This window comes from Nicrophorus vespilloides, unplaced genomic scaffold (genome assembly GCF_001412225.1).
Source record: "Nicrophorus vespilloides isolate i.1.1-1 unplaced genomic scaffold, Nicve_v1.0, whole genome shotgun sequence".
Lineage (NCBI taxonomy): Eukaryota > Metazoa > Arthropoda > Insecta > Coleoptera > Silphidae > Nicrophorus > Nicrophorus vespilloides.
This window is the reverse complement of record NW_017100096.1, coordinates 14,964-35,018: the sequence shown is the minus strand read 5'-3', so window position 1 is coordinate 35,018 and position 20,055 is coordinate 14,964. Positions and strand designations below refer to the sequence as shown.

Sequence of the window (20,055 nt, the reverse complement as noted above, 5' to 3'; positions counted from 1 at the left end):
AAGTAAACACTCAGTTATTTTCTGTGATTATTATTTTTGTAGTATTTTCTATTACAAGAAATTATTTGAAATTATATAAATATAATTATAAATTTAAACCTAATCCCACTGAGCCAATAATGTATCGCATTGTTTGGTATCTCCATAAAGGCTTGTCACCATTTCACATAAATTGAATTTTCTGCAATCATCATCGCAGCCGTCGGCCATCGCCGGTCCGGCTTCCCTCACGCTGAATCTAAACAAGCAAATGTTGTGTTATGCGCAAATCCTCTATAAATCCAACACGAAATACCTGTAATACTCATCTAAAAGCGAGTGATCCTTTGCCATTCTGACTGTTAAATCTGACAATGATTGGAGACTCATGTCGCTCACACCGTAAGCATCCTTGAAGGAGTACAATTTGTTGTAAGTCAGATCTTCGTCAGGTTTTAAGTTTGATTCCGTAATATTGCAAGCCCACTCTTCGTAATCGAGGACGTCCTGAAAATTACTATGAATCATGTGTTCAACGTGTGATGCACGATTACTCTTACGTAACTCTTTTCGTCGATGGTGTAGACTTTGTAGCTGGGATTACGGTTCCAATAGGTGGTGAGACTCGCACCATTGAAAGCAACGTTAATTGGTTTTGCGGAATCTTTCTCATCGTAGTAAATTACCATTTCATCCTCGTGAGTGTGTCCATTGAAGATAACCGAAACAGTGTTGGAATATCTGCGGAGGATCCTTCTGAATTCCCTTGCCCAGGGCAAATGGCACGTGGGATCACCTGACGGGACGTGCGATAAAACGTGAACTACTTCGCCCTTCTTTTCAGCCTCATTCAATACACCTTCCATCCATTGGAGCTGACCGTAAGGGTCAACTTCATCGAATAAAAGCCACCTGCGTTTAGAAATATAATAACATGTAGATAGATCAGAAGATTTATGCGCATTACCAATTGAATGTGTAGCACACGTTGCTATTAATTGCAATAATCCTGAAGCCTGGTTTCACAAGTACAGTATAATAACCACCTCTCAATATAGTCTCTTGAGTGTCTTTTGGTAACCACTTTGACCAATGTTTAGCAGATACATTGAAAACCCATTGCGTTGAGAATTCCTCTTGAATAGCATCATCAGCGGACCATCTGTAATTTAAAATTTTAATTGTTTCGACAAAAAAATAAATCAACTAGTGTTTACACATTGACTGGATGCGGTTCATGGTTTCCTAAGATGGGAAATACAGGGATATTACCAAAATGTTTATGAATTGTATCCAAAATTTTGATCATGTCCTGCGTGTTGTTGAAAGGATCAGTACCCCAAACTCTATGTCCAATAATATCGCCCGTGAAATAAATGTAATCAATTTGCTCCTAAAATATGAATGTATACGTAACATAATTACTGCTGATGAATAATCCATACGTGTTGTTTAAGAATATGCTTGAAGGTGGCCTCCAAAGTGTCCATAGGTGTGTTACAGCTGTATTCGCCCCATTTTCCGGCGGCAACGTCTTCGGGCTTTAAAGGCTCTCCACTATCAAACTCGCAACATACTGGATACGGGCAATTAGCCAAACTGCCAACTTGGTAGTTGGCGTCGTAATGGATATCAGAAAACTGGAGCACTTTAAAGGACTTGTTGCTTCCCTATCGGAAAAGAATTATTACTGCTCGTTGCATAAGAATTAAGAAATAATATATACTTCTATTTTGGAAACAGTTTTTCCATCGCTTATTTCTACGTCCCACTCGACGGGATCGCTTCCACGACAGCCGTAACTTTGCAGAAGTGTCGGACAAGCAAAGGCTCCGTTCAAATCCGGTTTATTGTCGATGATGTAAAGTACAATATCCTTAAAAGTATATTTATTGAATTTAATTCTTTCACTCATTCAATTTTATACTCACAGCATTCATGTTGAGTAAACTGTCGCAAATATGATCAGCTTGAATTTTATTGTCTTTGCAGAATTCATACAATATACCGACAAGGGCTTCTTTGCTAGCGCCGTTTCGTCTTTCATCAATTAAAGCGTCCAAAATAGCTTCACATGCTTCGCATAATAAACTTGACTCGATATATTTATTAGCATCGAATTTGAGGAAATGTTTCAATCCCATCCTGTTTACAACCTCGGACAACTCCTGCGAGGTCCTTTTAGTTTCGAACAATTCTTTAATACCTCTTTGTAACTTTGCTGAAGAGTCTAGAACAAAAGGAAGTAATGGAGTTATAAGAATTATAATTAATTACCATTTTCGGCTACAACAAAGCCAATAATTAATGTGTACACAAAAAGTTTTGTTAACATTTTTAATGAGCTGTGAAGCAAATGATGAAATAGGACTCTATTTATATAAATCTAATATGCCCCCACTATAGATCAGAAGCGATTAAAGAATTTTCTTTATTATTTGATTTATTTATTTTTTTTTGTGAAATCGATACATACAATTTTATCAGCCGTGATTATCGGTACAATCATGGATTAAAGGAGATAAAGTGAGCAATTTTTATTTGCAATAGGTTTTATTGATGAAAACAAATTATAATTAGATTGATACTATCTATCGGTTTTTATTTGCGTAAGTCTTTTAAGAGAATAACTATGCTATTCAAGACAAGAAAGTATAATATCAATCAAAGTACATGTTCTTATTTTAAAACAAATAAAATTACTTCCATTGACTCATCAAAGCATCGCATTGCGTGGTGTCGCCGTAAAGACCAGTAACCATTTCGCAAAGGTTGAATTTTTTGCAGTTATCGTCGCATCCCTTGGCCATGGCCGTATCTGCTTCTCGAACATTAAATCTGTAAATACGATTATAAGATTTGGGTTTTTATTATGTAATCGGATGTTTTTACCTAAAATATTCGTCCAAAAGATTATGGTCACTTGCCATCCTTACAGTCAAATCTGCAAGAGATTGAGGTTCCATATTGTCGACTCCGTAAGCTTGTTTGAAAGAATACAATTTGTACCATACGGGATCTTGATGAGGAGTCAAGTTGGCCTCGGTGACATTGAATATCCATTCATCGAAATCGAGGACGTTCTAAAATTGTTATCAGGATTATGTAAGCAGAATCTTGAGAAACTTCAGTGCACTTACGAAATTTGATTTATCGATGGAATACACTTTGTAGCTTGGATTCCTGTCCGCATAACTGGTTATACTGGCGCCGTTGAAGGCAACGTTGATTGCTTTGGTGGGTTCCTCTTCATCGTAGTAAATGATCATCTCGTCCTCGTGAGTGTGTCCATTGAATATAGCAGAAATAGTGTTCGAGTATCTGCGAATGATTTTCCTGAATTCCCTTGCCCACGGGATGTGACATGTGGAATCGCCAGAAGGAACGTGCGATAGAATATGAACGGATTCTCCACTTTTCTCGGCCTCGTTCAAGACACCTTCCATCCATTGCAGTTGACCGAATGGATCAACTTCATCGAACAACAACCACCTAGATAATTACAATTAGTATTTCTATAATTAAAATTCATTTAACGGATCGTACCAGTTGAAAGTATAGCAAACATTGCTGTTGATAGCGATGATCCTAAAACCTGGTTTCACAAGTACAGTGTAGTAACCGCCTTTGAGAATTGTTTCTTTGGTTTCCTCAGGTAACCATTTTCCCCATTCTTCCGCGATTAAATTGTAAACCCATTGAGTAGAGATCGCCTCGGTTGTTACACCCTCCGACGACCAACTGCAAATAAAATAATTAAGAGATTGCCGGATATAAAACGATGTTAGTACTTACACATTCAATGGATGCGGTTCGTGATTGCCTAGAATTGGGAAAACTGGAATGTCGCCAAAAGCTTTGTAAGTGGCATCCAGGATGGTGATCATGTCTTTAGTGTTGTTGTAGACGTCCGTAGCCCAAACTCTGTGACTGATTATGTCACCGGTAAAATAAACATAGTCGAAATCGTCCTGAAAAGTATTAAAATATTAACAATAAATTAATCAAATAAATTTGTATTTGTACATACATGTTGTTTATTGATGTGACGGAAAGTGGCATGGACCAAATCTAGTGGAGTATCGCAGCTGTTATATTCAGACCATTTTCCTGCAGCATCTTCAGGTTTCTCTACAAGTCCGCTGTCGAATTCGCAGCAAACTGGTTGATTGCAGTTAGCCAAGCTTCCTTCCTGATAGTTTGGATCGAAGTGAATATCGGAAATTTGGAGAATCTTAAATTCTTCGTTGCTTCCCTATAATGAAAGTCTATAATAGTAATTTGTTAATCACATACAAAATGTAATACTTTTTGTTTCTCCACTGTGTTTTTTCCTTGTATTTCGATGTTCCACTCGACCGGATCGTGTTCCCTGCATCCTAAACTCTGAAGCACCATTGGACACGCCAAATGACCGTCAAGATCTGGTTTATTATCGATGATGTACATGATGATATCGACGTTGCTGTTCAATAGCCCTTCGCAAACATAATCTGCTTGGATATTCAATTGAACGCAGACGTCCTTTAAATATTCAACGAACGTTTCCCGATCCGTGCCGTTGCGTCTCTCTTGGATGAGAGCATCCAAAATAGCCTCACATCCTTCGCAGATCAAACTCCTCTCGGGGAAATAATCCTTGTAGTCGAACCTCATGAAATGCTCCAATCCCATTTTCCCGACGGTCTCTTCCAATGCCTTGTTAGTTTTTCCAGTTTTAAACAAATCACGCATTCCATTTCGTACCTTTGTATAATAATCTGAAACAATTCATTTAAATGATTACTATATACTTTTCGAATTGAATTAAATTAAATAAGTTTACCTGAGTTGGCACTGGCCAAGCTTAGAATCGCGAAAAGCCAAATTATTTTCGCGTTCATTTTGGCGAATTGAGAACCTTGAATTGGTTACATCCTATATAAAGGATCAGATCAGACATCAACTCCCACCACCTCTGAACTTCCGCTAATTTATCTTTGTCCAATTGGAGATTATTTTTTTTTGCACTGAACAATAGAGATTCTTCCAATTTTTTTTATAAACATGTTTTCATTATACTAATTAGATGACGGCGCAACTTTGTTCCACTTATCGTCGTTTCCAAAATAACCAGATGCATGGACTTTCCTCTTATCAGTTTATTTAATGAATTTAAAAAAAATAATACAATTGGGACCAAATCTGCTCGAGTACTTGATATTACTTTCATCGTTAATAATTGATTAGCGGATTTCATTTATTATTTGCGAATTTTTTTTCGCACTGATTCTCAATAGTTATTTGAATGTGGAAATTATCTGGAATGGATTAGATACACCAAAGTTGAAATTTAAATTATTATTAATTTTTTAGATTTTACTTATTTTATTATTTTGTTCATGATTACAAGAAAAGACTTTGATTATAGTGCTGAGTTTATTTTTGATCATAGACATAGTCTGGTGTAAAGTTCAGTCGTTCAAAGACGCTTATGGTGTAGAAAATTTGAAACCCGGCTCAATTTCCGATCATATCATTAAAATTGCCACTGCTCTGGATCAGTGTTATAGGTAAGATATTATTATGTTTTTCGTTTACCGGAGTGCAAAAATTACACGCTGTCTGGACGTTTATGTAGATTTATGGCGAGGAACGCTGATCCTGCCATTACTCAAGTCCGTAACGAGGAGGAGTGTAAGAAGAAACTTCTTTGTACGATGGTTGCGAGTCTTCATGTAGGCAGCAGGTAATGGGACACTTTAATGGATTTGCAGATGGAATTAATATTAAAAAATTTAACTGAATACAAGAGAAGGGGGCACTCTTGTATATTTTGTTTGGAAATGTCAACAGCCCTAAAGTGGGTTGCCATTTTACGGTACCTCCATGTACCACCGTAGAAGTAGGGCTTGCAATCATTAAGGACTTCAGCGACTGCAATTTACACACTGCCCTATTATTACAATACATTAAAGGGGCAATAAACCCGTTCACCTGACCTATAAAACTATAACACACTCGTATACAACGCAAACGTAAACACGATGCGGTAATCATCGTTACCAATAGGAAACAAATCAAGGAATGATTCTTTCCTGAAAAAAAAACAACAGATTGGATGCAATTTCAAATTGCGTTGTTGAAAATCCTCCTCCTATCTCATATAATTGTAGTCCATCTGGATTACAGATCGTAAGATATAACTGAAGTTATTAATTATCTAATAGCCAATATTAATGGCAAACAGTGTGCAGCTAATGATGAACAGCTTTGCCATTTTAAATCTAGGTCAGCGGATAACACCTATGATACTAATAATTATTCTGCACAGCACGGTCAGATTAGAACATCAACGAGCTTAAAACACGGTTGCATATAATGAAAAGCAAAACAGAAAAACATCAAATGAATTTCAGTGTTATATGATAATAATCTACATGTTACAGGTCGCATTTTTATAAAACTACTATTTTATAATGAAAACTTCGGTAAACAAAATGATATGAATGAAAAAATTCGATATTATATATGTAACACAGATAATATTAGAGTTTTTAAAATAATAATTTAAAGTTTTTCCCATATTTCAATTGTACATACAAACATATTGTATTTTTTCTATATCAGAAGATTTACATTTTATTTGTTAACAGTTTTGAAATCTATTGATTGAGTTTTCTTGAGAACTTGGATTGATCTTAAAATTTTAATATTTTTACGTTAAAGAGATTGGAAATTATGTTTTTTGTTATATCGAGACTTTAATACAATTGGTAACTTTAACCGAAGTAATATAATCATATTTTCTATAATTTATTGAAATTTTGATGTTAAGTATAGTTTGAGTAAAACTGTTCCGTAAAACGAACATTAAATTAGTAGTTTTTATTCTGTATTTGAATCTTATTGTTCGTAATTTACACGACAAATTTCAGTGTTTTAATAATAGAGAAGTGAAACTGGAGACAATTATCATCTGTATTGTCTATATAAACACACAATTATCTTCTCTGCATAGATTTGAAACAAAATACATCCCACTGTATGATTACTAGTCTAAGTTATTGAAACGCAAGGTTGTTGGCATTCAGTGAGACAACATTTTTCTTTTGTAAAGAACGTTGACCTTTGCAGCTATTTGTATTGATTTCATTCATAGAATAAAGGTTGGAAAAACTTTTCATATTGCACTGATGTTGAAATAAATTTATATAAATATTGGCAATTTCTATTATGAATCCATGCAATTAAAACTAATTAGCGTTTATTGTTTTTAATCATTATTATCGTAATTGCATTATATATATATAAATGTATTTCAAGTCTGAATATAATTATTCTTTGTTTTCATATAATAATTTATTAATTAAATTTTATTATTAATTAAACTTTGTTATCTATAAATAACTCTGTTAATATATGTGTGTAATAAATGTTTGTTACTATTAAGAAATCATATTTTATTATTAATTTGTAAACATTTTAATTAACATCAGAACAATATTACCATCTAATATCTTTTCAATTATTTGCAAATATTTATACAAAAGTTACAAAATATAACAATTGCTTTAGTATATATATATGAAATAATTTAATATATCTGAACTTCTTCATATCACTATAACAACCTAAGAATATGATGGCATAAGGGGTGGTATTTCTCTATAGCTGTCTTTATTATATCACCAAGATATTTTCTTATAAAAATTCTTATTAAAAACAGGACAGTAGATTTTAATCAAGTAAATATTATATGATGTAATGAAAAAAATCATGTGTTTCTATACTTTTACTTAAAATAATTTGGAAGGATATTTAAATTTGAGTTTTCCATTACAAAACAATAATGTTGTGTATGAATTTATATAATTTACTGTTAGAGATAGAAACGAAAGCAATTGCAAGTAAATACGTGTTTAACATTTGAACTTTTGAATTAATCATCTATAAATAAAATGTATCTTTGTTTAATTTTGTATTTTATTTATAATGCAACGTCTGTAGGTTCAATAATGGACGATAAAATGTTATCAAGAAGGAACTGAATAAATTTTTGTGTTTCAGTTCGTGGCGCACTCGAACGTGCAGCAGCTGCTGGCGTCGATATGGTACGAAGGATTACCGGGCTTCCGGCGGAAGAACATGGTTCTGCAGGCCCTGGAAATAGTGCGGATCGGTATTCTCTTCCCGATTTTCTCGATCGGATACATCATAGCACCTCACTCGCTCATAGGGCAAACGATGAGGAAGCCGTTCATCAAGTTCATTTGCCACTCGGCGTCCTACTTCGCCTTCCTATGTAAGTATCCAATCATTACAATTACTTATTCAAATAATCTTTATTGCACAATCTTTGCTACTTCTACTACTAAAAGAAAAAATATTTGTATGTAGTATAAATCTCTACAGTTCGTCCTTGTACTCTGACGAAGCCTGCAATTCGTTCCAGAACTGCACGCGTTCCGGGAACATATTTGCATCCATTTTAAACTCATCAGGTCCTCCGATGTAAAAGTATTCGTTGCTATCAGTCTGGACCGGCTCCCATTGGGCGTGCGACCAATTTGAGTCACTCACGGTTGGTTGCCTAAAAATAATCAAGTGCTTTCAAACTGTTCCTGGCTCACTTCCCAGCCGTAATTAATACTCTAATTAAACCACTCTGAAATAATACGCACTTGTATTTAGCGAAGTTAGTCCAAAGTTTAGTCAGCGTTTTCGTCATTAACACATCGTTTTCCGACGGTTTTCTTCCACCGAAGAACACGTCCTCGTATGGAAACAGATAGATTAATTCATCTGCATGACATACACCTACAAAATATACAAAAAATTATTTCATTTGCATCAATATGATTGATCAATACGATTAACCATAATCGTTATCCTTATCGCCAAAGATTTCTGTGAAAGTCATCGAACCACTATAATTAAATAAGTAAAAATATAACGGAATCTTGGAGTACTTCCTATGGAGATTCAAAGCTTTTTGTAAGCTCATCAAAATTAAACCATCTGTATACATCTGAAATCAACAAAACATGTATTATGTATTATGAAATAGCAAAAGCATCATTTACGTGAGTAGTCTGCTGCACAGAAAATTCTTTCTTAAAATAAAAATCACGAATTTTCTTAGTGTACGTTTTCTCAGATGACACTCTTCCTTTATAAAACAATGAAGCTGGAGTAATTTTATCAAAGTCTCTCTTAAACTCATCGAAGCGTCCACGGCCAACAATTCCTGCAATTAAATCACTACAATCATTTGAATGATACAAAAATAATGATTAACAAATTACCGCAACATCTTATCGCTCCCTCGTCCTTTGTCAATCCGGTTATCCAAGTAACGCGATTTACTTCACCAGATTTTATAATGTTTTCTGGATGTTTCGATATAAAAGCACCGTCATGATCAATTTCGATCACAGGAACAAATATTGTCAAAGGATCAACGTCCCAATGCTAAATTAATTAAATAAATTATTTATATATTTTAAGTAATTTAATTTTACCAAAAATTGAGCTTGGACTTGGAAAAATCTCTTCACGTCAATTGTTTTCAAACACTTTACCATTTCCTCGCTACTTTCAGTGGGACACTCCAAAAGCTTGGCTATTTTTCTACCTAAATCGTAAGCTTCTCTTGGCGAAGACAAAGCCCAAGGACAAAAAGCAGATCCACTTTGCGAAATTGACGTTTGGAATAAACCTAAATGTTATGAAATCCGATTAACTGTTAGTTATTAACATCTACAATCGTTACCTTTACTAAGTGAAGAGATGACGTGGAAGTGTGTGCTAGCGCCTCCGGCAGATTCACCGAAAATAGTTACTTGCGTTGGATCTCCACCGAAATATTGAATATGCTCTTGCACCCAACGCAACGACATTGTCTGATCTTTCAAACCGTTGTTGCCTGGGACTACCTCATCTGCGGTTGACAAGAAACCCAGAGGACCTTATTGCATAATAATGTATATTCCTTAAAGTTCTTTTCCAAAATGTCCTATGTGATTTACCTAATCGATAATTAATTACTACCAATACGATTTCTTCATCGAGTAATTTGTCTGGTCCATGGGTAAGTGTGTTTCCTCCACCAAACAGAAATCCTCCGCCATGTATATACACCATAACCGGTAAAAGTTTATTGGAAACCTGTTGGATTGATCGTTCATATAATGATGATGCTTTAATTCAATTTTTCATTTAAACCTTTGGTGCATATACGTTGAGATATAAACAGTCCTCTTCACCTTCGAACTGGCTTCCTGGTATGTAGGTAATTACTTGCGGACAAGATGCGTGGATTGTTGTTGCCATTTGCACACCTTGCAATTTCTCCAACGGTTGCGGAGGCTAAAGTTTAGATTTATATACTGATTTGTCTACTGTTACTAACAAAAAGTCAAGAAACTGATTTGTTGTAATTAAACAATGTTAAAATCAGTATTTTTTTTTATAAAAAATAGTAACAATTAATATTTTTAAATAAACAAATATACATATGGACTTTGAATTATATTAATAATAATGATATTAGTTTAGATCTCGGGAAGTACGTCAATTGAATCATAATTACGTGGATTTTTTTTTTAATTATGTGAGAAATAATTAAAGCAAGTAACAAAAGTTATTTATAAACAATTTTGCTTTGCAATTGAGTGAGAATACATTATTTATGATTACAGTTCAAATGTTTCAGATCTCATATTTGGTTTGTTCAGTTTTTTCTCTCTCTATTATATTTGAAACGTTACCATAAATCTTAATTCCCCGATCGGAGGCTTTGCATATCTAACACCAAGAAAGGCTCTGATTTCTTTGCCGGAATTGATTGGCATGTACTTTCCTTGAATCTTCCCATTGTGGGTGATGACTATAAGACTCTCGTCGGAGGCAGCGATTGCCGAAGCCAACAGTAACGGTAGCCACATTACGTTAACTAAAGTGCACTTAATGCGTTTATTCTCTTATATAACCAACGAACAAAACCTGTTTTTTTTTATGCGCATGCAATTTCCAATTGAATGTTGTTTGTTTATTTTTAGTTTTCTTAAACAATATAATAATAAAATCATTACCATGAACCTTAAGTTTTCAATTGGTGGCTTTGCATATCGAATTCCCAAGAAAGCCCTAATTTCGTTCCCCGACTTTATTTCCATCATCTTCCCTTGGATATCTCCGTTGCGTGTGCTCACTAAAAGACCTTCATCTTCGGAAGCAGCAACTCGTAAAATTACTAACATCAATAAATGCAACATTTTTGAAACTAATACGTAATTTCAACAACTTTTGCGTTTTATATAGATAGCAAAGTCAAGAGATAACAAGTAATTTTTAATTATTACGTTATCTGTTTTGTTAGAATATTATTTACAAAGTTGTTGTTTTTTTTGGACGAAGAACAACAACTCGCTTTTCGGGTATTTTTTTCTTTATAACTTTAATTGTATAATGCGTATTGTACATATTACAGTAAAATTCGTGTGATATCAAAGTTCATCCCTTTGATTGTGCGTTTTCAAATAAACTTCCATATCTTTCCAGAACTTGAAACGGTCATTATACAATTGTTTGTCCATTCTAAACTCTTTCGGGCCTCCGATGTAAAAATATTCATTTTCCTCGGTTTGCACAGGTTTCCAGTGGGTGTGAGACCAATTAGAATCTTTCAAAGTTGGTTGTCTACAAAACGAAACGATGTTTTTGTAACATTGCGAATGTATTTGCAAAACATTCATACTTATGTATAGCAAAGTTGGTCCATAGTTTCGATAACATTTTAGTCATCGCTTTATCATCCACAGTTTGTTTCTCTCCATTGAAAAAGGTATCCTCCAATGGAAACAGATAAAGTAAATCATCAGCGTGACATACACCTAATATTCAAAATAATTAATGAACAAATTGAACTTTCAAATGCTATTCATACCATGGTCATTTATTTTATCACCAAATACTGCACTCATGCTCTTTGCACCTCTGTAAGCAAATAGGTAATAGTAGAGTGGTGCTTTGGAATATTTCCTATGCAGATTGATTGCTTTCTCTGCGCCTTCGAAAAAGAAACGATCTGTGTATAACTGTAACGTAACAACATTAATTGTTATCCAACAAATTTATAGATATTTATAATCGAATACATTTTTTGTTTGAGTTTCACTGAATCCCTTTCCGAAATAATATTCACGAATTTTCTTAGTGTATTCTTTTTCCGACGATACTCTTCCACCGTAAAACAAAGAGAATGGAGCAATCCTATCAAAATCTTTATAATATTTATCGAAGAGCCGTTTCGCTGACAATCCTGAAAGTTATAATCATTTTATCTGAATTCAATGTTTTCGTAATTTACGAACCAGTCGTTCGAAAAGCGCCTTCATCTTTAGTTACTCCTGTCATCCATGGTACTTGGTTGCTTTTGCCATCTCTGATAATGTCTTCGGGATATTCAGATATGAAAGATCCTTCATGTTTGATTTCAATGACGGGCGTGAATAATGCCAACGGATCAATGTCCCAAAACTAAAATAGAATCATTGTAATATTCATATGATCATATAAAGGCAGCACTAAATCTCAAACCAGAAATTGATCTTGCACTTCCGGGAATCTCTTTGCATCGAACGACTGCAAACATTTGATCATTGCCTTGCTGCATTCGGTGGGGCAGTCCAAAATAGTAGCCAGTTTCCTACCAAAGTCGTAAGCTTCCTTAGGCAACATATAGGACCAAGGGGATACCGATGTTCCACTTTGAGAAATCGCTGCGTGGAATAAACCTGTATAAAAAAAATATTACATTTGTTTGATTGCCTTCAAATTGTAGGATTATTTCAAAACGATTTTAAGATAAATTTGTATAATTTTTAAGTTAAAAAATAACAGTTTCAGATACTAGATATAATTATGTTTTTAGATAAATAAGTAAGTAAGAAATGTTATCAAATTCGAAGACATTGAATATCGATTATTGTAAGTATATTTTGTTGCTTTTTTACCTTTACTAAGAGACGATATAACATGGAAATGAACACTAGCACCACCGGCAGATTCACCAAAGATTGTGATCTGGGTTGGATCTCCTCCGAAGTATTTAATGTGCTCTTGGACCCATCGTAACGCGACGTTCTGATCTTTCAATCCATTGTTTCCTGGAACAACCTCATCCCCGGTTGACAAAAAGCCGAGCGCTCCTGAGGAAAGATAAACGATGGGTATATTGTAAACGCAGGCAACGTATTTTTCCTCTAACGAATGACAAACAATAAAGTGAACTTTTAACGGTGATGCCTTAAATCTCGTCATTTTTANNNGGGACGCGGACTCACCTAACCGATAGTTTATTGCGACCAGCACCACGTCTTCGTTCATTAAACTATCCGGGCCGTAAAACGTAGAACTTCCGCTACCGGATAAGAATCCTCCGCCGTGAATGTACACCATAACCGGCAGCAATTTACTGGAAACCTATTTTTTTTATTATTATGTTAAATATTATTTCTGCAAAAGGTATTTTTTTTAGCTTCAGATTGTAACCTTTGGTGTGTAGATGTTGAGGAATAGACAGTCTTCTTCGCCTTGGATCGTACTACCCGGCGTGTATAAATCTAATTGTGTGCAGATGGGATGATTTCCGTTTGGATATTGTATACCAATCCATTTTCCTAACTGCTGCGGTGGCTGTAAATAACAATAATTAAGTTATTTGTTAATTCACATAATAATTCACGTTATGTCAAAAGTAATGTATTATCACGCTATCAATTCCATGACATTGCTTGGTAATTTGTTAGCGTCTAGACTGCATTGTTATCTACAGAAACAAATGATCTCATAACTACCGTTTAGATAACTGCGATTTATTTTAAACAAAACTATGAGATAAAATAAAATGTTTGCATATAAAAATATTCAATTGAAGAAATATGATATAATTATATTCAACTAAAAATATTAATATAAAACAGTTATAGTTATAGTAAAGAAAAATAAATAAGTACTTACATATTACGTAATCAAATAGTAATAACAAAATACAAACTGACCGTAACTGTTTCTTAATTATTGGTATAAAAACAATTTCAAAACTGTGTAGCTTTGATATATTTCGTTTTTCCTATTGCAATTATCAACATGTTTATTTCGATTCAATTATATCTTGTAATTATAGAGAGACAACGTTCACATTTGACTTTGTAAACATAGTATTTTTTTTTTGTTCATAGTTTTGTAATCCTTTTTATCTCGTGCCATATTTTGTAACGGCATTTTCGTGCAGCATAGAACCATTAGGTAATAAACTTATGTAATACTTGGTGCAATTATATTTACTTAACATTGATCTTCAATTTTTCCTATCACGCTATAATTTAATTTTGTTCTGTTATTAATTATCTGATTGATTTAAAAAAAACGAAAACTATACAATTTTTCCTTCACATTCTTTTCGTTGTATAATTTGCTACAATTAAGCAGTAATAATTATATGCGGTGAAACTGTAAAAATAAATAATTTTCTATGTATATTCTACAATAATTTTAAACTATATATCAACATAATATATATGTTGACATGCATCTTTGTTTTTAATCATGGCTACATAAATCATAAATACGATTAATTTTCTTCTATTTATACTGATTATTTAATTTAAAAGAATGTTATGTATAGCAAAGTTTGTAACGGTTTAATCTTTTCAAAATACAAAACAATGCATTATTTTGTTCGTTACATACATATATTTATTGAGCTCAAATTTAATTGAAAAATTATTTATACATGTTTTTTTTTCATATTTTGTGAAGTTCATATCAATTGTGAATGCGTGCTGTTATCAAAATATTATCCAATCTCACTGGAAGATATTGATAATCAAAATAGGCAAGATTATGTATGACTTGCACGAGCATCTAAATATATGTAAACACATTAAATTACATAATAACGAAACACGTCGATTTGCCTAAAAATACTATAATCAACATTCTATAAAACAACTACACTGTAATTTTTAATTAAACTCGTTGTTTATATACCGATAATAGAAGAAAATACGATATTTACTATTGGAAGTAAACAATTTACAAATTGTTTTGATTGAATTAATGAACGAACAAATTACGTTTCTAAGTGCAAAATGATGTTTCTTTAAAAATATATATATTACCATAAATCGCAATTCTCCGATCGGTGGTTTTGCGTAACGTACGCCTAAGAAGGCTCTAATTTCCTTTCCAGATTTAATTTTCAAGGACTTCCCTTGGATTTGCCCATTGTGCGTGGTCACTAACAGATCTGCATCTATTGCTGCGAGAAGTGAAGTTATTACAACCAATAGCTTCCTCATGGTTACAACTACTATTCACAACGCCGTCTGCCTCTACTTATATAGCTTTGATTGCAACGGAAGATGTGTTTGATAACATTTTTTTTGTCGCGACCGCAATCATATTGAACGCATTTTTTCCACATTAATTAATAATCTTTAGAAATTTATTCATTATTATTCATGAATAAATATAATTACTAATGTAAATAAGATTTATTTCTTGAAAAACGTATAGAAAAATTCTACATCGATTTCTCGACCCATCATAATTGATTATATTGATCGTAATTGATATATCAATAATGTACTCCTTTTTTAATGATGTTACATTTGAAGTACTTGCAATAAAATTGTTTAAAAATAGTTAAGTATTCAATGAAACGAACATTTTATTTTAAGATTCACTAATTATGATGACTTGAAATCGTACTTTGTAGAGTTTCTTTTTGCTAATAAGCACCAGCATATTAACTATTTTATGAATACTCAACAATCCTCTTTTGTCCCTGAACATTTTCGGTAGGATGACTAAGATAAAGAATCAATTGTATCTTCCACATAGTCAAAACTGATTTCCTTTCCAAGAAATAATATACGCACGCTGTTTTTTCTTTTGAAATGGATACATTTTTTTATCTATATAATTTGGACTTAGTTGGTGGGTTGAGAGAAGAACACTTACTTTCCAATTATTAACTTAATAGGAGAATGTAACTGTTAGTTAATAATCTATGAGATGAAGACTTGTATAGTTGACTTCTCAATAAAATCTTTGTTATATAAAATGAGAAATTAATATTATTTTATTAAAAATAAAATTATTTTATTTCATACTACAAGACCGTAATTCTTGCCAACACATTGTACATGAAAACACTTTAAACACAACAATTAATAAATTATTTCGATCTTAATAACGGTTGCAAGCCATTCCAGAACTCCAAACGATCTGCGAATAATCTTTCACGCATTTCAAATTTATTAGGGCCTCCTATGAAAAAGAATTCATTGTTGTCCGTTTGAACCGGTTCCCATTTCGTGTACGGCCAATTAGAATTTATAGGCGTCGGTTGTCTACAATAGTATAAAACATATATAATCTGGGAAATCTTTGAACACATAACAATAATATATCACTTACTTAGTGTATACAAAGTTCATCCAAAGATTACTAAACCTTTCGGTCATTTGCAAATCTTGTGTCGTCGGTTTACTGCCATTCTTGAATTTGTAATCCATAGGGAATAAGTAAAACAATTCATCCGAGTGACAAACACCATAGTCATCTTCGTTACCAGCGAAAGCTTCGGAAGAGCTTTTCGATCCTCTATAACCGAAAAGGTAATAATAAAGTGTAATCTTATTATATTCTCTATGCAGTTTCAAGGAATTTTCTGCGCCAACAAAGAAGAAATTATCCGTATATAACTGAAATGCAAAACAAAAAAAACGTAAATAACAGACGATTAATATGTGAAACTAATAATTACGTTTGTTAATTGTTCTGTGGAGAAACCTTTTGCAAAGTAATAATCCCGAATCGCGTTTGTGTAATCGTTGGATAATGTATGGTTTCCGTGGTAGTAAGTGGAAACTGGTACAATGGCATGGAAATTTTCTTTGAATTCGTCTAAAAGTCCATTTCCGATAATACCTATAATCGATGAGGAGACAATTAACACGTTTTCGTTTGAGGTATATTAAGTGTGTTTCGTACCGGAAGATCTCACGCACCCATCTTCGGTATTCACGCCTGTCAGCCAAGTCACTGGATTCACTTTTCCGGATTTTATAGTTTCTTCAGGGTACTCGGATATAAAAGCTCCTTCGTGATCAGTTTCAATTACTGGTATGAATGTACTTAGAGGATCCATATCCCAAAACTAAAAAAAAAATAATTTAATACTCGAAATTTGAAAATTTGTTTTTAAATTTGATTGTATAAAATTTTGATCTAAAAAATATACTATAATTTTGTAGAAATCAACTTAGAATTTGAACCTTGAATTCATATTTTCTTATATTTAATACTAAAGAAAATGAAATTTATATTATTAAGTCTTATCGCACCTGGAATTCATGTAAAACATCGTAAAACCTCTTTGTATTAATCTTCCTCATACAATCGATCATTTCCGAACTCGATTCTGATGGGCAATTCAAAAGCCGAGCCAATTTCCTTCCCACATCATAAGCATACTTTGGAGGCGCTACAGACCAACTGCCCAGTGCAGTTCCGCTTTGAGAAATGGACGCGCGAAAAAGACCTGTTTTGATAAACATGTTTATAAAACGATTAAGCATTTAAATAAAGTTATTAATACCTTTACTACGTGCTGAGATAACATGTAAGTGAGTACAAACAGCGCCAGCAGATTGTCCAATTATAGTAACTTTACTGGAATCTCCTCCGAAATTTTCAATGTTTTCCTGTATCCATTTAAGCGCCATCGTCTGATCCTTCAAACCGTTGTTACCGGGAACAACATCGTCGGCAGTTGACAAGAAACCCATAGGACCTAAACGATAGTTTATGACTACCAAAACTACATCGTGTTTCAAGAAATTGTCGGGTCTGAAGAGTCGATAGTTTCCGGTTCCAAAAAGAAACGCTCCTCCATGCACGTACATCATAACTGGGAGCAAATTATTTCTGCTCACATTCTAAATTTATATATAGAAAAAAATAAATTCTGATACCATATAAATTGATTCAAGCGTACCTTCGGCGTGTAAACATTAAGAAATAAACAGTCTTCTTCGCCTTCCATCTCGCTGTTGGGTATCAAGATATTCCTTTGAGCGCAAATTGCGTGATTCATTTCTGTTGCTTTTTGTATTCCATCCCATTTTTCTAACGGCTGAGGTGGCTGTAATTAAAATATTTATTATTGTTTATTTTACTGAAACTGAATTTACATTTAATTTGTTATTTTTACGTTATTTTATGTCAACTAATCTAATCTGTACTACAAGCATTGTTTTAATATATGTTTTCGGATTATTTGATAATACTTTGAGAATTGTTCAAGGATTAGAGGCTTAGTTATTTAAATCAAGAACACTATAAAAAAAAAACTTTAGTAGTAAGATACGTAACCTTGCAAATTATGCTGTAAACTTTCTAATATATTCAACTAATAAACCCTAAAGAACAATATAAACAATTTCTAAAATTATTAATTGAAAACAAATACTAATGTTGTGATATGTATTAATAGCAATCAGCTCTATTAGAGTCAAGGAGTAACATGTAGAAAATTTAATTGGGGTCAAGTCTAAAGGCGTATCGAGAGTTGTTATTTCAAAGAAACAATTTTTTAATTGTATATAAAGTAACATATTTATGATCTACTTAAAATTAAAATAATTCAATCATTTTATTGTTATTTCTGTTTTATAAATGATTCAATTTACCATAAATCGTAATTCTCCAATTGGAGGTTGAGCGTATCTCACACCGAAGAACGCTCGTATTTCTCTTCCAGAATTGATTTTAATAAGTTTCCCTCGGATTTGTCCATTGCGGGTGGTAACCAAAGTACCATCATCGCGGACTGCAAAGATCGAAACAAACAGAACCAACAGTCGTCGCATTTTCATTGCTACTACCTGCAGTTACCTGCACTCACTTATTATATACTGACGGGCTGATGCACATTATGTAATTGAAACGCTCATAAGTTTCCTGTCTTTATCGTAATAACAATTTTGTTGTGTTAAATAGAGAACAAGCGAATTAATTAAGACATCGTATAGTGCGTTGCATAGTTTGAAACCGGATTAATCGAGGACCTTATAACTGCATTAATATAAAAACACAAAAATACACTTGACTGTAAAGACACAAATTTGTGTACTATTTCTTTTAAGTTAATTTGTTTTGAAATTTTCAATCCGCAATAATCGAATCCGCAATATTTAACATTAATAAATGGACGAAAAATATGCATATTTCAGATCACTTAGAGTATTTTAATAGTGGAATTGAGGATCAATTGAAAATATATAAATATAATGTTGTACAGAAAGCTGAAGATACTGGACCGAAACGGAATCACCACTATGATTCTGCGATACTTAACTGAAAGCCTTATTTAGTCCCTATTGATTATATAACTATGATTATTACTTGTATTTGTTCACACCTTTTCCCGAATGTACTATTTAGTTTAGACTCGCATAAATACACATCCGGAACCTTTTTTTATCAGGACCTTAAGATTAGTTTCCCAGACTAAGAAGCCTCGTGAATTGTTTGTTCTTTGGCCTGTTCTTACTTGTTATTTTGAAGATGCTTTTATAATTATAAATTAGTCCAAGGAAGAGTCCTAGTGCTAGTTCTAGCCACGTCTCAGCTAGACTTATATTAGTTCTAGTAAAACTCTGGAACAGCAACTCATGCCTTCAGCAACTAGAAGCTAGCTTAAGACTGACTTTAATCTAGACTTGCAAAATCTGCTTGCATACGGTAATGTATCTTTTTCTGATATTCTCTTACTAAATTCGATACAAACTGTACAATTTTCTGCAAATAACATTAGCAAAATGTTAATATAATTATTATTTTAATTCATATATTGATTATTGCACTTATTTTTGCAAGCTAATTTTTATTTGTGTTGGTATTTTGAAAACATTTCCATGAATAAGTACAAATTCTCTAAATTGCACATATTTTATCACTGACTATTTCATAAGAATTCTTCGTTTTTTATTTATTTATCAATAATATTTTGTAAAAGTA

At 33.1% G+C, this 20,055-nt stretch overlaps 4 protein-coding genes across 5 annotated transcripts; all 4 read right to left on the bottom strand.

Moving 5' to 3' along the window:
* Nucleotides 1-30: 30 nt before the first annotated feature.
* On the bottom strand, nt 31-4,858 carry LOC108567753. The gene is made up of 17 exons (XM_017928397.1): nt 4,805-4,858; nt 4,288-4,739; nt 4,010-4,234; nt 3,775-3,950; nt 3,526-3,720; nt 3,120-3,471; nt 2,872-3,062; nt 2,683-2,817; nt 2,257-2,324; nt 1,911-2,209; nt 1,706-1,855; nt 1,425-1,649; nt 1,197-1,372; nt 947-1,141; nt 540-891; nt 296-486; nt 31-238 (listed from the first exon to the last, which is right to left on the bottom strand). Exons 2-17 carry the CDS (start codon nt 4,711-4,713, stop codon nt 100-102), a joined length of 3,495 nt encoding a protein of 1,164 aa, XP_017783886.1. The 5' UTR covers nt 4,714-4,739; nt 4,805-4,858; the 3' UTR covers nt 31-99.
* A 3,426-nt stretch (nt 4,859-8,284) lies between these two features.
* On the bottom strand, nt 8,285-11,317 carry LOC108567768 (venom carboxylesterase-6-like). 2 transcript variants are annotated; one of them, XM_017928419.1, is made up of 10 exons: nt 11,055-11,317; nt 10,186-10,329; nt 9,990-10,128; nt 9,734-9,928; nt 9,483-9,679; nt 9,267-9,432; nt 9,045-9,208; nt 8,839-8,989; nt 8,643-8,778; nt 8,285-8,551 (listed from the first exon to the last, which is right to left on the bottom strand). In XM_017928419.1, the coding sequence occupies exons 1-10, from the start codon at nt 11,235-11,237 to the stop codon at nt 8,368-8,370; spliced, it is 1,659 nt and encodes a 552-aa protein (XP_017783908.1). In that variant the 5' UTR covers nt 11,238-11,317; the 3' UTR covers nt 8,285-8,367. The 2 variants fall into 2 exon arrangements, with proteins under 2 accessions (XP_017783908.1, XP_017783909.1); XM_017928420.1 differs by lacking the exon at nt 11,055-11,317 and adding an exon at nt 10,731-10,929.
* Nucleotides 11,318-11,410: 93 nt separating this feature from the next.
* On the bottom strand, nt 11,411-15,350 carry LOC108567766 (venom carboxylesterase-6-like). The gene is made up of 10 exons (XM_017928417.1): nt 15,147-15,350; nt 13,516-13,659; nt 13,308-13,446; nt 12,978-13,172; nt 12,562-12,758; nt 12,336-12,501; nt 12,120-12,283; nt 11,909-12,059; nt 11,720-11,855; nt 11,411-11,661 (listed from the first exon to the last, which is right to left on the bottom strand). Exons 1-10 carry the CDS (start codon nt 15,324-15,326, stop codon nt 11,469-11,471), a joined length of 1,665 nt encoding a protein of 554 aa, XP_017783906.1. The 5' UTR covers nt 15,327-15,350; the 3' UTR covers nt 11,411-11,468.
* A 756-nt stretch (nt 15,351-16,106) lies between these two features.
* On the bottom strand, nt 16,107-18,928 carry LOC108567767 (venom carboxylesterase-6-like). The gene is made up of 8 exons (XM_017928418.1): nt 18,726-18,928; nt 18,032-18,178; nt 17,633-17,972; nt 17,379-17,575; nt 17,026-17,191; nt 16,799-16,962; nt 16,450-16,736; nt 16,107-16,382 (listed from the first exon to the last, which is right to left on the bottom strand). The coding sequence occupies exons 1-8, from the start codon at nt 18,909-18,911 to the stop codon at nt 16,208-16,210; spliced, it is 1,662 nt and encodes a 553-aa protein (XP_017783907.1). The 5' UTR covers nt 18,912-18,928; the 3' UTR covers nt 16,107-16,207.
* Between the last annotated feature and the right edge of the window lie 1,127 nt (nt 18,929-20,055).